Source organism: Eschscholzia californica, unplaced genomic scaffold (genome assembly GCF_041429995.1).
Source record: "Eschscholzia californica isolate CP2 unplaced genomic scaffold, dmEscCali1.0.p SCAF_4, whole genome shotgun sequence".
Taxonomy (NCBI): domain Eukaryota; kingdom Viridiplantae; phylum Streptophyta; class Magnoliopsida; order Ranunculales; family Papaveraceae; genus Eschscholzia; species Eschscholzia californica.
Window position 1 is genome coordinate 6375527 of NW_028238461.1, and position 19290 is coordinate 6394816.

The window sequence follows — 19290 nt, forward strand, 5'->3', positions numbered from 1 at the left end:
TTCCCCAAAGCGCTGGCCATCATTATTCTTCATAAAATTTATGAAAAATAGTATCCTTCATTTCGAAAACTTAAATGAAATTATAAGTAACTCTTCACTCATTAAATGAGTTCCAAGAATAAGAGATACAATTATGAATCAGTGAACTGATGCCAATACCAGTATTGAAATGATCAAGTTGGCAAGCCAATGATGTCTAAAATGATCAAGTTGGCAACCTGGGTAAGATGCTTCGTTGATCCCACTCGGTGACTATGTGGTTACGAGTTATCTCGTTGAGTGAGCGGCATCCACTTAAAGCCATAGTTAATTCGAATTCATCACGAAACATTTGGAGTACCTTTCTTACTCCTGCCTCCCCTTCGGCCGAGACGACAGGTCCTCCGATCTAAGATGAAAAAAAGAATTAGATGAGTTAACATGCCCTAATTGAGAATTTTCGGATCCTTATTGCTAAAATGATTAATTCTGTACTTACAAATATGCTAGAGGCTCCCAGTGCTAATGCATTGAAGACATCGGTTCCACGACGAACTCCACCATCAAGGAAAACGGGAACTCGGCCTTGTGCAGCTTTGACTACCTAAATTTTGCTCAAATAGAAGGCATCGCATTAGAACACCACATTATACAATTTCACTTTTTGCAAGTTGAAATGATTATGTGAGAACATTGTATGCGTTAACTATCTGGTTCAGTTGAATTTCTAGTTCAGATTTGTTCGTGCGTGAGTGAGCTTTAGTACCATGTTAATTGGTATACATCCAACTCAATATCAATTTGCGATTAGCGAAGAGGACTTGCATCTTATATTCTTTGCAACAGACTATTTTCACCTGTTTCTCACGTTCGGTGTTCTTTGAGCCTATAATAAGTCTTTTGTTGAGTCATGTGGAGAATGTGTTGGTTGTTGGGTTTCTCACGTGTGGGACTAGCACTGATACCATGTTAAGTGTACACATCCAACTCAAACGCAACTGGCAAGAAGGGGAGACGAAACAAATATAATATTTTCTGTTATGGGAGTACCCTTTGTCTAAGAGACTACTCTCACGCACCCCCTAACATTTGGTATGCTTTGAGCCTTACTTGTGCCCTCTGTTCGGTGACATGGAGTACAGGAGGGTGTATCACAAGTTGACCTAGCTCTAGTACCTTGTTATTTGTGGAATTGTAGACGCCCAACTTAAAACCAGTTGGCAATGAGTGGATATGACCTAAATTTTATATTTTGGTTATCGGAGTACCCTTTGTCCATGCTCACATACTTGATTTTAGAGACAGGAAAATAGTAAAATGTCGATATACCTCTTCAAGGCAACTGATAGTGGCAGGTACATAATCGAGTTGTCGAGCTCCATGGTTGGAGACAATTATCCCTGCTGCGCAAGCTTGTATAGCTAATCTAGCTGCATAAGAGAAGATGAGAGTTACACCGAAAACGATTACCAAGACATATATAATCAAGATTATAAGACTCGAACGCGTTGATCTCTAAAATGCTTACTATCCTCGGCAGTAACAACACCCTTCACTAGAATTGGCATTTTTGTAATTGTTTGAAGCCACTGCACATCCTATTCAAACTATACACGTTCGATGTCAACTAGAAATTTTGGAACAGTGCCAAAAATAATCGGCGTTGATACCAAAAAAAAAAGTGCAAGTGCACGACTCACAGTGCTCACCTCAACGGCCTGGTAGTCACGATTTTTTTTTCTTGGAAAGACGTAGGAAAGCAAGTGAAATCGTGGCGATGTGTAGTTAAAGAGAAACCGAAGGGACAAACCTACCCTTATTTTCACTCTACTCAAAAGAAATACTCACATGAATTATGTGTTATAAATTCGTTTTCATCAATAAAAACTGTGTTTGGCTTTTGAGAATTTCCCTTGAACAATTTACAGTGTGAACGATAACTTCCACATAAATTAGGACTACATAAAGTGAACCACAAAAGTATACCGACCATTTTTAGTCCAAACCTGACTTTTGGAGACGCAATACATTTTAAAATATTTGTCGAGCCTCAATTTGAAGCCGTGTTATGTCCGATTCAGGACGTTTTTTTTAGATTTTTTACCCTATTCTATTTTAAAAAGTACAATGGCGTACGACCTAACGTTGAAAATTCAATTTATTAATAAATATGAGTAATATCCTTTCAACAAAAAAAAAAAATCTGAATAATATATTCATCAAAGATTTTATAGTTATCTCTAATCTCTATAAAAATAATACTCTTTAGTTATCAAATACGAGTAATATATCGATTAATAAATATGAGTGATACGGTTTATAAATAAATAGGAACTATTGTAGAAGATAAGAGAATGTGCAGAGTCTTCATTTCATTGGAGATCTGTGAGGAATTCCTTTTCTCCTATGCAATTTCTTCTCCGGCTTCAAACTCACAGATACCTAAATTTATTTCAAAAAAAACATATTTGAGTTATATTCGAAATTAAATAACTGAGCTATAGAAGAGTTAATTAGTCATTATACCTTGCACGCGATGGAACAATATTGATTTTGGTCTGATATAATCCTCTCGCAAACTTCACAATATACGCACTTACTAGATTTCGGTACCTTGGACTCTGCCCGAGTATTCAAAAATATAACCTTGGCGCTATTGAGTGTATATGGCTAATAATGAGGTCAAACAAAACTTCAAGTTCAGTATTAGATCATAACAAAACCATAGCAAACATAAAGGGTGTGTCTCTTGGCGCTCCTCTTTTTTACTTGCGCCTCTCTTATTCTCGCGCCCCTGATTCGTGTTGGCTCAAAGCCCACAGACTGAGGCCAGTCTGAGTCTCTAAGTCCTCAAACCGAATCCCACAAGGAGTACCACGGGACAGGCTAAGAGCAAAAAGACAGAGATTCTTTAGAGGCATCCAAGACAAAATGAGAAACAATATTTTTTAATTAGTATTTTTTTTAACAAATAATTTTTTTTTTCTTATTTTACATGGAAAACATAAGAAGAACGTAATAAAAAGTAAGATTTCATTTTAAGTTGAAAATCAATTCTTCAACAACTGTGAAATTCACTTCGGTTGTGTGGTAACATGTAGAGATAGATAAAGACCTGAATTCTGGAACAATCAATATAGTTTTGCATATCAACAACACGAACAACGTTATGATAAACGTAACGACGAATCTGAAGATATCTATGAGAGGCATGTGAAGAAGAAGTAAGACAATGTTGGCAAATTGCAATTTTACAATCTAAACAAAACAAATTTGTTTCATTCTTCTTTGATTCTTTATGACAAGTGCATGACTCAAAGAAACTACTTGACAATAGCTTATCCAACCAACAATTTGTACCCAACCTTGCCTCCTACAATATCAAATACATCGTAAGTTAAAACCCTAGCTAGTAGTATCTCAATAAAAAAAATCGATAATTAAATTAAACTCACCATTTTCTAGTTGAATAATTTTATTAATTGACTTCGAGAGTAGTTTAGAAATTAAAGAGGTAATATGAGGGTACTTAAGAAGGTGGGAGATTTCATTATTGAGTAAGTAAAATTTGAAAATAGACAATTTAGATGTGCTTACTCTCTTTAAGATTATTCTTAAAATTCTCTCTCCATTTTGAAGATATGTTCTTAATTAGGATTGGACGTGAAAGGCAAAAATTACTAATCTCAGCAATTCACCAATGTATCATTAATGGTTATTAATTTATTTCTGTTTGTAGAAAGATGCCACATAATAGGAATTTTTTTTTTTTATAGAGGGGCGATTGGAGGAGGTTGAGCTCTCGAGTCATCAACGGTCAGATTTGTAGGAAATCCCCATGAGATCATTCGAAAAGGCTAAGATGACCGCTGGAATCCCTAAACTTCTCCCAATTTTATGCTCGTTAAATATAACCCAATAAAACTGAGATATTCACAAAATTGCCACCAATACCAATGACACGTCCCTTCCCTTGACAACTCAGTTTATTACTTTGTTCCTAAAAACACAGTTTTTTTTTTGTTGAAAACCTAAAAACACAGTTTATTACTTATTTCTAATAATTTTATTGCAATTAAAATAACATACTAAAATCATATTATTTACATAATTTTCACCCAAGGATTATATTCTGCAAAATAATGAGTATAGTGTTATATAGAACTTTGGAATTTTATTTTCTATTTCATTATTTAGCTTTTTCTTTTTCTTTTTTTATTATTTTAGAGAGTTTATTTAATCGAAAAATCATAATACATGTACAATTTTAACTTCTCTTCTCTACCCCGTCAACTCTTGAATATGAAAAACTTAGAAAAAAAGGAACATAGAATTTCAATTAAAAAGATGTAATAATGTTGGACCATTATCATATAATTCATAAATTAAAATTAGTTAAAAATTGAATTCATAATTTAACATAGTACTAATAAAAAAAAGAAATTAAAATGAAAAAGCGGTTCCAAAAATATAGAGAAGATTAAAAAAAAAATTATAAGGTTTAAACCTAATAGTACAACAAAGAAGATACTTTTTTTGCATGAAGATAAGAACACAATAAACAACTAGCCATGCAACTTTACCTGGAGTTTGATAGTTATGCAAATTTGATGAAGTATCTGAAATTCAATTTCTGAGAGACCCATTTGTTGAGAAATTAAAAAGAAATCACCAACACCCCCACCTCAACCCTAGTGAGAGAGAGAGAAAAAAAAAAGGAACCAAAAAAATGTTTTTTTTTTTAAATATGAAGGTCGTCGGTCAATCGCCAAAAATTTGATCGACCGACGACCTTATCAGAGAAGGTGATGAAGTAGCGAGAGGGATGACGTGACAGAGAGAGGTGATGAGATAGAGAAGAGAGAGTTAACGTACATTTAACGGTAACAGGAAACAAAAGCCATTTCGATAGTTTTGATAAACTATTGGGCCATGCAGGAAGTTGGTCAGAGAGAAGGAGCCATTAAAGAAATAACCCTTAGAAATAAGTAAGAAATTGAGTTGTGAAGGGAAGGAGACGTGTTATTGGTTTTGGTGGCAATTCTGTGAATAAATCAGTTCTAATGGGTTATATTTAGTGGGCATAAAATTGAGATAAATCTTAGGGATGTGAGCTGTCATCTTAGCCTAACCGAATGATCTCACTGGTATTTCTTAAAAATCTGACCGTCAATGACTCGAGCTCATCCAATCGCCCCTTTTTTTTATATAGAAAACTAAAGGCGGCTTTGGGGAATAAAGAATCATCTCTCGGGAGATGATTCTTTAGGAAATCCACGTCTTTTCGTACATTCTCGGAGGCGTACTTTATTTTAGTCCAAAAATTCACTTGATTAAACATTCCCCCTAATCTTCATCTTCTTTAGCACCTTCACCACCAAAACTTCACACCACCACCATTTCGGCCACCATTGTCACCTCTTCTCTTTCCTCTGTAACTCACTGTTACCCACTCTTTCTCTCTTGTTGCTTTTGTTTTCTCTCTTTATCTCTCTCTCCCTTTCAGTGATTATCTCTCTGTCGTTCTCACTCTGGCTCTCTCTATTATTGTAAATCACTCTCATTATTTCTCTCGTTCTATACATTTCTTTCTCTTTCTCGCAATCTCTCTCTCCCCCTCTCTCTCGGTCTGTATAGAATATTTCTCTGTGAAAATCATAGAGTCCGTGGTCACGAAACATTTTATGGCCATGAAACGTTTTGTAGCCATGAAATGGTCATGGGCACAAAACGTTTTGTGACCACAAAATCCTCGAGGAGGGACCACCAGAAACCCTCCTTGATGTTAGATTCTGGCGAAGAGGACGTATTCTGTTGTCAGAACGGTGTCTGTGTGAGAGGGAGAGAAACAATAAGAGATCGACTGAGAAACAGTGAGAGATTGAGAGAGAAACTGGGAGATATCGAGAGACATAGATAGTGAGAGTAATAAAGAGAGATAGTAAGAATTAGACAATTAGGAATTAAGATAGTGACTAAGAGAAGAAGAGGGAAAGAATAAGAGAATAAGATAGAGATGGGGTGGGAGAGAGAGAGAGAGAGAGATAGATAGATAGATAGATAGAGACAGAGATAGAGAGATAAGGAGAGAAAATATGAAGATTAAGGGTCAATGTTTGATCAAGTCAATTTTTTGACTAAAAAAAGCCCACGAGTCCATATTCATTGCAAATTTTATTCCCCCGAGAATTTTTTTTATTCATCAAAGTCGCGACCAAACTAAAGGCAAGCATAGAAAAAGACAAAAACTAAGGGATAAATGTGTGGGTTCGGAAAATGCTTGGCAAGACAATGAGTTTAAGGTCAAAAGTGCATGCCCCAAACCCATGGAATTTAGATTCAGCTCGTCTGAAAGATTCTAGTGTTATTTGGAATTGATCTAGAAACTTTAATTTGTTCTGGCTCATGATGTCTGACTTGGTTGTATGGGACACCCCCTTCTCCCAACCCTTGATGCCTTAATTTCCTATTGATGAAACAATTTGTGGACGGTTAGAAAGTCACACGGTTAGAAAGATCGTTAGGTGGGTCGCCAACAACTAGGCTTCGGGCCTTCAAGTAAGCGGGTAGACGAACATGAGGTCGATCCTGGAAGCTGGATAATTTGGAAGGCGAAAATCCGGGTAGAAAAATGGTACTGGTAAACGAACGTCCTTGTAAGAAACGAGTACTGGTAGACCTACACATGAGAAATAGAATCATGAAGACCAAAGATACCGGAATGGTGTCTTCTAAGGACCCTCCGACGGTCAAGTCAGTACCCAAATTCAACAAAGATAGATAAAAAGAGCGAGGGTAAGGTTACGAATGATATCAACATGGTTGTAACGTCGGAGTGTGACGCGACTCGTAGAGTAGTCAAGGCTCGGTTCTATGGAGTAATGAGTCTGGGTAGATTATGGCTTACGTTGTCGGCGAAGCAGATCACTGTAGTAGACTTTGGGTTGTTGAAGAGTATACTAGCAAGGGGTAAGAGGAACAAAGAGCTTCTAGCGACATCCGATGAGGCGGAGTAGAAGAATTCTTGCTGGAACCTCCTTCCTTGACTAGCTTGATGAAAGATGAGCGCAGTAGGACACTTCTAGCCGGAACCTTCTAGTAAGGGTAGCTAGATAAGAGGTGATCGGAGTAGGAGACTTCTGGTATGTTGATCAGAGAGTAAGTGATTTCCGAGCGAGAGTTTGTGAACCCCTTCTATGAGTGGGGCTCCATTTATTTATAGGGTTAGACGAGCGTCGACGCCTTTGAAGCGTGGAGCTGATCAGATAAGAAATAATAGGATCTCGCTAGGATCTTTAGTTCGTTGATCTCTCAGAGAGAGCAACTTGACCCTACGATTTACGCCATCCCCAGTTATCTTGTTTCTGGTAGAAACGATCTACTCTCTTTAAAAGTAGCGCGAGACTCAGTCTTCTACCATGACTCGCACTGGGGGACCACCACAAGGGCCCACTTGCTAAAATAAACTATAATTTAGCATATATAGTTTATGATGGGATGGAAAGTGTGAGATGTTTAACCGCCAGGCTGGTAAACTTGTCGAACTTGCACCTGAGAAACCCAGGTTCGAGCAACATTACCTTCAAATTTTTAGGTTTTTTTTTTCTCCTTTTGTCAATTGAGAGCAGTTGTTAAATAAACTTTTGTTTCTGCTCAATTACACTTTTTCCTAATTATTTTTTTATTCTGGATTAGTTTTCAACTTTTGAAGTGTTTTTAAAAATAAAAATTTAAGAAAATTATATCAATATGTAAATATATATATATATATATATATATATATATATATATATATATATGCGAAAATCATGATACAAAAGACATTATATTCAAAAAATTACTTCGATTCTAACTTGTTGTAAAGATAAATTATTGTTTTCAATTATTTTATGCTAGTCACGCTCACTAAAAGTTTTTGTTCTGCCTCTGGTCATGTTTGATAAGTAGCAAACTGAACAATCTATATAGTTTCATATTAAAATCCAAACATTCCATGAGATTTTAATATTTCATTAGAATAAACAAAAAGTTTTGTTTAAGTGATTGTGGACTTTTAGACAAGATTTTTCTATAAAATGAAATTTTATAATGGTAAAATTTTCCTACGACTGTTTTTTTGTCAAAATACATTTGGATTCACTATGTACTAACAGATTGTCTTGCACTTTGTTCAATTTTCATTTGTAACTTTTTATTGTACGACAGGTCTACAAAAATATTTCGATCAGGGCTCCACAATTCTCAGCCACGACCCTGATCTGGACTGCGAGTGGGTTGACATGGCAGACTAGAGTTAGCATTATAGAAGCGCGAGCTTGAGCAAACATCCCAAACTTCGTGGACTTGCTAGGTGAAGGGCTTCCGGTGGGCGCCTCAGTTAGGCTAATTGGGCTTCCAGGTTGAATTAGGGTAATGAAAAGGACTAGAGAAAATCAACCCCACATCCCCCAGTTTGGTAGTTAAAATACAGTAGGTAAAAGCTAGCCCAACTCTAGAAGTTTTAGAAATGGGTTTATAGAAATTTTCACTTGACCATTCCCCAGCTTTTCTAAACGTAGTTGCTTTATTCATTGAAATTTCAATCGAACCACTATTAATAAAGCAGTAGGCATGCCCAAATGCAACCTTGTGAGCTAGTTCTCCCATATATCAATCTTTTTAATTTTCAAAATAGATTGTACATGATTAACTTTCTTATCATTATTCTTCGTAAAATTGATGAAAAATAGTATCCTTCATTTCGAAAACTTAAATGCAATTATAAGTAACTCTTCACTCATTAAATGAGTTCCAAGAATAAGAGATACAATTATGAATCAGTGAACTGATGCCAATACCAGTATTGAAATGATCAAGTTGGCAAGCCAATGATGTCGAAATTATGTACTCTACAACCTGGGTAAGATGCGTGGTTGATCCCACTCGGTGACTATGTGGTTACGAGTTATCTCGTTGAGTGAGCGGCATCCACTTAAAGCCATAGTTAATTCGAATTCATCACGAAGCATTTGGAGTACCTTTCTTACTCCTGCCTCCCCTTCGGCAGCTAAAGAGAAGACGACAGGTCTTCCGATCTAAGATGAAGAAAGGAATTAGATGAGTTAACATGCCCTAATTGAGAATTTTCGGGTCCTTATTGCTAAAATGATTAATTCTGTACTTACAAATATGCCAGAGGCTCCCAGTGCTAATGCTTTGAAGACATCGGTTCCACGACGAACTCCACCATCAAGGAAAACGGGAACTCGGCTTTGTGCAGCTTTGACTACCTAAAATTTTGCTCAAATAGAAGGCATCGCATTAGAACACCACATGATACAATTTCACTTTTTGCAAGTTGAAATGATTATGTGTAAACATTGTATGCGTGAACACTCTGGTTCAGTTGAATTTCTAGTTCAGATTTGTCCGTGTGTGAGCCGAGCTTTAGTACCATGTTAAATTGGTAAACATCAAACTCAATATCAATTTGCGATTAGCGAAGAGGACTTGCATCTTATATTCTTTGCTACTGAAGTAGCTTTTCCCCATGTAGGACTATTTTCACCCGTTTCTCACGTTTGGTGTTCTTTGAGCCTATAATAAGTCTTTTATTGAGTCATGTGGAGAATGTGTGGTTGTTGGGTTTCTCACGTGTGGGACTAGCACTGATACCATGTTAAGTGTACACATCCAACTCAAAAGCAACTGGCAAGAAGTGGAGACGAAACAAATATAATATTTTCTGTTATGGGAGTACCCTTTGTCCAAGAGACTACTCTCACGCACCCCCTAACATTTGGTGTGCTTTGAGCCTTACTCGTGCCCTCTGTTCGGTGACATGGAGTCCGTGTAAGCAGGGTGTATCACAAGTTGACCTAGCTCTAGTACCTTGTTATTTGTAGAATTGTAGACGTCCAACTTAAAACAAGTTGGCAATGAGTGGATATGACCTAGATTTTATATTTTGGTTATCGGAGTACCCTTTGTCCATGCTCACATACTTGATTTTAGAGACAGGAAAATAGTAAAATGCCGATATACCTCTTCAAGGCAACTGATAGTGGCAGGTACATAATCGAGTTGTCGAGCTCCATGGTTGGAGACAATTATCCCTGCTGCGCCAGCTTGTATAGCTAATCTAGCTGCATAAGAGAAGATGAGAGTTACACCGAAAACGATTACCAAGAGGTCTATAATCAAGATTATAAGACTCGAATGTGTTGATCTCTAAAATGCTTACTATCCTCGGCGGTAACAACACCCTTCACTAGAATTGGCATTTTTGTAATTGTTTGAAGCCACTGCACATCCTGTTCAAATCAGGACGATTCTTTTAGAAAAATAATTTTTGAGCAATATTAAGATGAAGAGAGAGTCGTACAGTAAGTTAAAACTGTACACGTTCGATATCAAGTACGGTATCATTTATCCATGAAGGTAAAATATACCTTCCAGCTCAGAGTTCGATCTATTTGACCAGAGACATATGATGCAAGTCCAGAGTCATTCGCCTGAATAAACCCACAGAGAGTTGACGATGAAACAATGACTAAACTCATCGAATGGATAAAATAATCATAGTTTGCTTTCTTCTTACTTTGTCCATTGTCCCGAGATTTAACCCTTCAAAGTTCTTCAATGTCAAGTTTGGTGGCAGAGTAAATCTGTAGAACTTTAAAATTTTAGTAGATTATAATGACCCGCAGATTGATTTTGTCAAGGAGTCAATCGTACTTCAAGAAGGTTCAATCAAATTATTCAAATATAGTGGTTATCGAAGTAATTTCCAATGTGAACCTGTTCTTGATGTCAGCTTCCCTCCGGCCGAGTATTGGAGTATCAACAGTGAGAGCGATTGCCTTGAAACCAGCTCTTTCGGCTCTCCTAACCAGCTGTTCAACTACTCTTCTGTCCTTGTATACCTGAACAAAAAGAAAATCGATAGACGATCAGATAAAATCATGAAATATACCCCAAATGACAAAAAGGAAACAGAAGACTATTCTAGTCAATAATGAACATGGAAAGAGAAAATAAAATTGGTAGTTTTAAATCCTACATAGAGTTGGAAAAACCGAATCCCTGGTCCAGTTGAAGCAACTTCTTCGACGCTGGAAGTAGCCCAGGACGATAGTGTCTGCATAAGCAATCGCAAACATTTAGTCAAGGGAGAGCAACAAGCAAGTTAGCAACTAAAAATCACTAAAATAATGAAATCGTAGAAAGGGGTTAAACCATAATTGTGTCAGCAGCAGATGCAGCTCTTGCCGTTGCATATTCTCCTGCACGAGATTAAGTTTCGGTTAGATATGAATGTCATGCTCTTCTCATATATCCGTTACTATATGAACTTCTTAATTTACACAAAGTTGGACTAAAAGAGAAAAATAATCCTAAATATAAATATTTTCAGTACGCATCCAAACACTTCATTACACACACTTAACCAAATCTTCAAAATTCTAAATGCGGATCGAGATTTGATCACCACTTTCATGTTTCTGAATAAGATCAACCAAATAGGGTCGTACCTTCAGGGTGAGCCATTTTTTGAAAGGCAGTTGGAGCGATCATGATGGGCATCGATATCTTGAAGCCCAAGATAGTAGTGGTCATGTCTATCTTGCTCACATCAATCAGAATACGAGGTCGGAACCTAATTTTCAATCATACAAAATCAATGTTAAACTTAGAGATAAAGGACAACTTAATTCATGACAGATAATTGAACACAAGAACCTCAAATGAGTCATGCCTATCCCAATATTAAAACCGAATACTCAAATGCATAACTTCCATTTATTTAAACCGAATCTAACTACTAACTCCCCTCTTGAATTTTTGGAGAATTTTTCTCAAGGGACTAACTTAATAACTAACCATTCTACAAGATTTTCTAGTTAATATACTCATGGGTATGTTCGGGCTTACGTTTATAAATACATGTCAGCGAATGTGTATGGTCTGTATAAACCGAGTTCAAAATGAAAAGTGACATGAAATAGTAGACTGGAAAGAGGTATACCCTTAGCGTACTGGATAATGAACATGATGGCTTATCAAGTACCACAAGAATGACCCAATTTCAAAACTAGTGAAAACATTGAACAAAAAGACCGAAAACCAAAAGAACTTACAGGATTCGAGAAAATGCATTTCTGTTCTCCTTAAGAGTCCATTGATCCTCAGCACCCGACGCATAGTAGTCGTAAGCCATCTTAGGGAGCTTCTCCTTTGCAATGGCTTCATACTCGGAAACATTGGTTATCTCCATCTTCATTACTATTTATCCACTACTTGTTCAATCTAGAATGATAAAGAGAATAGTCATTGCCAAATTGAAATTGAAATCTTGTATTTCAATCATGAATAATCTAAGGACCTTAAGTAAAATAGAAGAAGAAAAAAAATTACTCATAACTATAAATAATCATGTATTTCAATCATGTTAATCTAGAGCTCAAAAGTTAATCATATTAGTTTTTTACAAATCAAGCTTAGAATAAAGAAAAAAACACTCATATGACAAAATATGTTATAGAAGCTAGAGGTTCGAATTCAATTTCAAAATATTTCGGTCGAAATTTAATTAAGTTTCTCTTAACAGTGTCTTGTCAAGAACAATGGATTCCAAGAAAATCCAATAACAAACTACTAAGGTGCATAGTTTGACATCAAATTCAAAGATGGATTAGGTAAATTGGGATTGAATTAAAAAAAAAACCAAGTTTCAAAAAACTAAACATGGGTCTGATAGAACAATAGATAAACACAAACAGAGATTAGATTTGAAGTAAAACCCACATTCAATTATACAAATTGGGAGTAGAAACTTATGCAAAGATAGATAGATAGAGAGAGAAAGAAGAGAGAGAGAGAGAGACCTTGTGGGTTACTTCCTTGGGGAAAAGGGAGTGGAAAGAGAAGAGAAGTGTAATGAGATAATATAATAATAGGTGAGATAAGAAATGATAGAAAGAAGACAAATGGGTAGGAAAATTTTTGGATTAGTTTTTCGAGGTTGGGATTTGAAATCAAAAACTGATCATTGAAATTGTTATCCACATACGTCATGTATAATATGAATGTCAATTTCATTCTTCAATTGAAACTATTCAAGAAAATTGAACACCTCAATAAAAGAGAAGAACAAGAAGAAGAAAATATACTTACTTCTAGAAAGAGAAACATTACAAGGGGTGCCTCTAAAGGCGTCCCGTCTCTTAGCCCATTCCTCTCTTGGCATATCTTGGTGGGTCTCGGACTGATCTGAGTCTGTGTTGTTCAACCCCAGCACAACACAGGCCTAGTCTGAGTGTCCTCGGACTGCCCTTGTCTGTGGGGATCGCGAAGAGAAAACCATAACTTTGGGGTGCCTTTAGACGATTCCCGTTAGAAACACTTCACTTCCAAATGTTTCCCCGGATCATGGTAGAGGCCTTAGACCAAGTGACATTTGTTATCTTCATTTTCAGAAGGAAACTTTTATATATGCACACACCATTTTTGTTAACACATAACTAGGGTTTTTTCCTGTGCAAATGATAAAATTAATATCTGCAGCTACTCCCTTGTACAAATTCGAAGGTCCTACCCCTCTTGACTGGGTATACTTGTGAGATTTCATACTAAGCTTTAGAGAGAGAAAACGAGAGAGATTGATTAATGAGAGAGTTGTTATTCATGATCATAACAAGAGCTTGTAGCTCCTATATATACAGATTCAGTGAAGCTAGAGAGAGAGAGAGAAGACAGTTATAACAACCTAACAAGAAACGGATATAGGCACCCTCATCTATTCTCTCCTTCTACTAACAAGCTTACACTCCACTTACACTCTCTTCTTTATTCAATTTAAACACTCCACTTACACTTACACTCCCCCTCAAGCTGATGAGCAGAGAGAAATCAGATTGGAGTAGAGTGAAACACCATTAAGGAGCTGAGAAGTGATCGAAACAAAGGATTCGAAAGCCCCTTGGTGAAGACATCAGCAAGTTGCATAGAGGAGGAAACAAACTCCAATTTCAGAACACCAGAAGCCACCAACTCTCGAACAAAATGATAATCTATCTCCACATGTTTTGTTCGAGCATGAAACACAGGATTCATAGCAAGATGTTTAGCACCCATGTTATCACAGAAAAGCTCAAATGTGCCAGAGTGATGAATTCCCAATTCATTAAGAACATAAGAAATCCAGAGGAGTTCAGAAGAAGCAAAGGCCATAGCTTTATATTCTGCCTCTGTGCTTGATCGAGCCACTGTTGGTTGCTTCTTAGAAGACCAAGCAATGGGTGTTGAACCAAGAAACACACAATATCCTGAAGTAGACCTTCTAGTATCAACACACCCAGCCCAATCAGAATCACTATAGGCCTTGAGAGAGGTTGTATCTCCTGCACAAATAGGTACACCTGATCCCAAAGAGCCTTTAAGGTACCTTAAAATCCTCTTAACCAATTGCAAGTGAATATCAGTAGGAGAATGCATAAATTGAGCCACATAATTGACACCAAAAGAGATATCAGGTCTGGTCATTGTCAAGTACTGTAATCCACCCACAAGACTTCTGTATAGAGTTGGATCAGTAAGTGGTATACCATCATTAACAGACAATCGTTTTCCAAATGGTATAGGAGTTGCTATTGGCTTTGAATCCAAGAGATCAGCCTTTTGAAGAAGTTCCAAAGTATACTTCTGTTGTGTTAATAAGAGATCAGAGTTAGGAAGAGTATTAACCTCAATTCCTAAGAAATAATGGAGTAATCCCAAATCTTTCATGGCAAACTCAAGCCCCAAAGTGTCAATGAGAGCTTGAATAGCAGATGATGAAGAACCTGTCAAGATTATGTCATCAACATAGAGCAGAAGCACAAGAGTATCCACACCCAATGTGTAAACAAACATGGAATGGTCTGTAGAACTCCTGAGAAATCCATATTCTTGAAGAAAATCAGAGAACCTTGTATACCAAGCTCGAGGAGCTTGTTTTAAACCATAAAGTGACTTGTGAAGGTGACAAACCATAGAAGAATTCTCTGAATCTATGAAACCAGGTGGCTGCATCATGAACACATCTTCCTCAAGTACTCCATGAAGAAAAGCATTGGATACATCCAACTGCTTAATCAACCATTTGTTTGTAACAGCCATTGTTAACACCACTCTTATAGTAGAAGACTTCACTACTGGACTAAAAGTCTCAGAGTAGTCTAAGCCATCTAATTGATGAAATCCTTTTGCCACTAACCTGGCTTTGTACCTATCTATAGTCCCATCTGACTTCAACTTGGTTTTATAAACCCACTTACAACCCAAAATGTTCATTGATGGAGTAGATTGAACCAAGCTCCAAGTACCATTCTTCTGTAAAGCATCATATTCCTCTTGCATAGCTTGGCACCAGGCAGGGCTTTTAGAAGCTTCCTTATATGTAGTGGGATCAGGAGGAATGTCCAAGAGACTAACAAAAGCCTGAGGTAATGGATGACACACAGAGAAGTGTGAAACAAAATCTGGCAAATATTTTGGTCTATGAATACCCATTTTCGATCTTGTGGTCATAGTATGAGTAGGATGAGTTGGTTGAATAGGTAAAGAGGAAGAAGAAGTATCACTGTTGTCTATGATAGGAGCAATATGAGATGAAGAATTAGAATCTTCTTGAATTTGTGCAGACACAGTAGGTTGAGGAATAGAAGAAGCAGAAGACACACCTGAACCACTTGAAGAATCATTTGTAGTGATGATGGGAAGTACCACATGAGAAGGAGAACTAGGACAAGTTAGAGAATCCTTATCACTAGCAAATGGAAATAGATTTTCATCAAAGACCACATGTCTTGAAAAATATATCCTCCCAGTACACATATCAAGACACTTATATCCTTTATAAATCGAGCTATACCCCAAGAAGACACATCTCACAGACTTAGGACTCAATTTGTCTTCTCTAATAGCTCCTAAGTGTGGATAGCAAGCACATCCAAACACTTTGAGCATTGAGAAATCAGACAAATGCCCAAATAACACCTCATAAGGAGATTTTCCATCTAGAACCTTTGATGGTAATCTATTTATAATATATGAGGCTGTATCAAATGATTCAAACCAATATTCTTTTGGTACAGAAGCTTGAAATGCTAGAGTGTTCCCCATCTCAGTAATTTGCCTGTTCTTTCTCTCAGCTCTACCATTTTGCTGAGGAGTATAGGGACAGGAGCACCTCAAAGAAATTCCATTTGCATCCAAAAATTTCTTAAAGTCTCCTTTAGAGAGTTCTGGAGCTCCATCTGTTTGGAAAACCTTAATAGAAGCTGAGAGAAGCTTTTCAAATGTCAACTTGAATTGCTTGAAACAGTTGAGGCTATCAGACCTAAGCTTCATAGGATAAATCCAAAAATACCTACTATAATCATCAACAAATAGAATATAGTACCTTGCTCCTGAGATAGATGTTATAGGAGAAGGTCCCCAAATATCACAGTGAATCATATGAAGAGGAGTAGGAGTAATACTAGATGAAAGTTCAAAAGGTTGAGCCTTGCTCTTACCTAATTGACATGGTTCACATACCCCTAGAGATTCAGAAGAATCAAGAGTAATCTGTGAAGACTTATGAAGAGCTTCAAGAACACCTTTAGATGTATGACCAAGCCTTTTATGCCACAAGACTAAGGAACCCTTAACACTTGACACATATGCTTCTTCATGAGAGATAATAGTGTCGAATTCAATAGGATACAAATCATTAAGCATAGGACCAGCTGTTAAGATTGTCTGAGTTGCTAAGTCTTTAATATCATAACCCCATGGAAAGAACTCCACTGAACAGTGATTATCTCTAGTGAATTTGGAGACAGATAATAGGTTCTTTCTTAATTCAGGTACTACTAAAGTGTTATTCAACCAAAAATCATGAGAATTGGATTGTATTTGAACATCTCCTGAACTAGTAATAGGAATTGACTTTCCACTACCCACTAGAACAGATTGAGAACCTAAATAAGGTTGAGATGAAGATAGTACCTTGGGATTATTGGTCATATGGCTAGAAGCTCCTGAATCAGCTAACCAGGTACCCTCTGAAGCATGACTTGGTTTGTCAGAAGCAGTGAAGCATTCTTCAACAATAGCAATATTACACTCTTCCTGTTTATTCTCATCTAGCTTATCATCCTCTGATATGTGTAAACCAGCAAAGGCATGAGGATGAGCATACTTATCTTGTTCATATCGAAATCTACATTTATAAGCTTGATGACCCCATTTTCGACAGATTCCACAAGGAATACTTGAAAAATCGAAGTTAACTGCCTTTTGATTATGTAAATTTTGACTTGTGTTTGTATTTGAATTTGAATTTGTATTGGAATTTCGATTTGTGTTTGAATATGAGTTTGTGTTCGAATTTGAGGCTATATTTGAATGTGAATTCGACTGAGATGCTGAATTTTGTGTTCTAATATGAGAATCATTTGATTTCACAGGATTTGTGTTAGAATATTGTCTTGAAGGCTGATTATGATTGAATTTTGAGCCAGACTGATTTGATCTATAAGAATTTGTGTTCGAAGATATTCACTTACAGAAGCCGATCCTCTTTTTGTGTTTTGAAGTTGTCGACGAAGAAGATCTTGTTTAGCTTCAAATTCCTCTGTATAAACTGTTTCTAAGTAATTCCAGATCTCTCGAGAGGTTTGAAGTCCTAGAACATCAGCTGAAATTGACTTCGAAAAGGTTGCTTTTAAGCAAGATTTGACGAAGTTATCTTGTTTCCTCCAATTGATATAATCAGGATTAGGTGAACTAATTCCTTCTGAATCAATGATCGAACTCTCTGGTTTAGTAACAGATCCATCAACAAATCCATATAGATCATTACTGATAAGAATTGCTTCAAATTGATCTTTCCAAACTAGAAAATTCGATTCATCAAGTTTATCGGAGATATAATTCGTGATATTCAAAGCTGGAGAATGAGATTTAGAGATTGAAGAAGACGAATTTGATCGATCTGAACTCTCGGCCTCCATTGATGAAGCTTGAATTTTCGAAAAATTTTCTTTAACCTAGACGCTCTGATACCATGTGAGATTTCATACTAAGCTTTAGAGAGAGAAAACGAGAGAGATTGATTAATGAGAGAGTTGTTATTCATGATCATAACAAGAGCTTGTAGCTCCTATATATACAGATTCAGTGAAGCTAGAGAGAGAGAGAGAAGACAGTTATAACAACCTAACAAGAAACGGATATAGGCACCCTCATCTATTCTCTCCTTCTACTAACAAGCTTACACTCCACTTACACTCTCTTCTTTATTCAATTTAAACACTCCACTTACACTTACAATACTCATTCAGATCTAGGGTGGGAATCTGGTCAGGTATGAGCGCCTACGTATATTGATGTATCGAGTTCGGGCGGGTTGGGCGTGTCTCATTGGCCATTAGGGTACTCAAGCCTATCGGGCAGGCAATTTTTAGATTTATTAGATCATTGCCAGCCCAAGCCCATAAAATATTAGGTAAGTCAAGTTTCGGGCAAATTTTTTAAGCCATTAAACTATATACGCAACACGTTTTTGTGCTTGTGCAACTTCATTTGGGTGCAATTAAAGAGGTCATGTGTAACGCCCCAAGCCTTAGCAGTCATCGATATTGTCCCCGCTTTAACCACCTCACACACTTGGAATCGTGAGGTGGGGGGATTGTGATAGTCCCACATCGCTCACGAGAGTGTCCGGAGCCTGGGCTATAGGTGTACACTCAAACTTAGTAAGTACCGAGGCCTTTTGGGTAGGCTTGTGGTGCCTTCGTCAAAAACAAAACTCCGCACATGTGTGAGGTGGTTAAAGCGGGGACAGTACCAATGACTGTTAAGGCTTGGGGCGTTACATCATGCGAGAGTAAAAACTCCAAGCGATTTAAGTAGTTCTTTTTGGAAATGTAGTCTCATATTGAATTCCAAGTGTGAAAATGATGTAAAAAATTGTACTTGAATTGAGGAAATTCCAAGTGGTGAATTAGAGGCTTCAAAAAAAAAAGTGGTGAATTAGAGATTAATTGTGGTGAATTCCAAGTGTGAAAATGATGTAAAAATTTGTACTTTTTTTTTTTTTTGTTGAAAGATAAAAATTTGTACTTGAAAGGAGGAAATTCCAAGTGTGAAAATGATCTTCAATTATATGAGAAAGGCATAAGGTCAAGGGTGTGTGGTGAGCCTAATAAGACCCTGGACCAATTAGTGGCCTTCTTTGAGTACCCATTCACGTGCTAACAAAAATAACCATTTCTCAAGAAAGTTAAAAAGAATGACTAGGTT

The 19290-nt window shown here is 36.8% G+C and overlaps 2 protein-coding genes across 3 annotated transcripts; both read right to left on the bottom strand.

The window, feature by feature from the left end:
• Nucleotides 1-205: 205 nt before the first annotated feature.
• LOC147542049 (glycolate oxidase 2-like) lies at nucleotides 206-1547 on the bottom strand. Its single transcript, XM_086632630.1, has 4 exons — nucleotides 1508-1547; nucleotides 1309-1409; nucleotides 479-583; nucleotides 206-388 (listed from the first exon to the last, which is right to left on the bottom strand). The coding sequence occupies exons 1-4, from the start codon at nucleotides 1545-1547 to the stop codon at nucleotides 206-208; spliced, it is 429 nt and encodes a 142-aa protein (XP_086488756.1).
• Nucleotides 1548-8624: 7077 nt separating this feature from the next.
• LOC147542050 (glycolate oxidase 2-like) lies at nucleotides 8625-13096 on the bottom strand. 2 transcript variants are annotated; one of them, XM_086637697.1, is made up of 12 exons: nucleotides 12846-13096; nucleotides 12099-12267; nucleotides 11493-11617; nucleotides 11197-11243; nucleotides 11021-11098; nucleotides 10759-10883; nucleotides 10559-10625; nucleotides 10410-10472; nucleotides 10202-10271; nucleotides 10003-10103; nucleotides 9144-9248; nucleotides 8625-9053 (listed from the first exon to the last, which is right to left on the bottom strand). In XM_086637697.1, the coding sequence occupies exons 2-12, from the start codon at nucleotides 12239-12241 to the stop codon at nucleotides 8868-8870; spliced, it is 1110 nt and encodes a 369-aa protein (XP_086493823.1). In that variant the 5' UTR covers nucleotides 12242-12267; nucleotides 12846-13096; the 3' UTR covers nucleotides 8625-8867. The 2 variants fall into 2 exon arrangements, with proteins under 2 accessions (XP_086493823.1, XP_086493824.1); XM_086637698.1 differs by having other exon boundaries at nucleotides 12099-12335; nucleotides 12766-12877.
• Between the last annotated feature and the right edge of the window lie 6194 nt (nucleotides 13097-19290).

Excerpts from the sequence above, each read along its gene's own strand:
- LOC147542049 (XM_086632630.1), bottom strand. The coding sequence starts at position 1,547 with ATGCCAATTCTAGTGAAGGGTGTTGTTACTGCCGAGGATA. Across the intron at positions 1,410-1,507 it reads TGTTGTTACTGCCGAGGATA|CTAGATTAGCTATACAAGCT; the intron begins GTAAGCATTTTA and ends TCTCTTATGCAG. Across the intron at positions 584-1,308 it reads CTATCAGTTGCCTTGAAGAG|GTAGTCAAAGCTGCACAAGG; the intron begins GTATATCGACAT and ends AGCAAAATTTAG.
- LOC147542050 (XM_086637697.1), bottom strand. The coding sequence starts at position 12,241 with ATGAAGATGGAGATAACCAATGTTTCCGAGTATGAAGCCATTGCAAAG. Across the intron at positions 10,104-10,201 it reads TGTTGTTACCGCCGAGGATA|CTAGATTAGCTATACAAGCT; the intron begins GTAAGCATTTTA and ends TCTCTTATGCAG. Across the intron at positions 9,054-9,143 it reads TGGGAGCCTCTGGCATATTT|ATCGGAAGACCTGTCGTCTT; the intron begins GTAAGTACAGAA and ends TCTTCATCTTAG.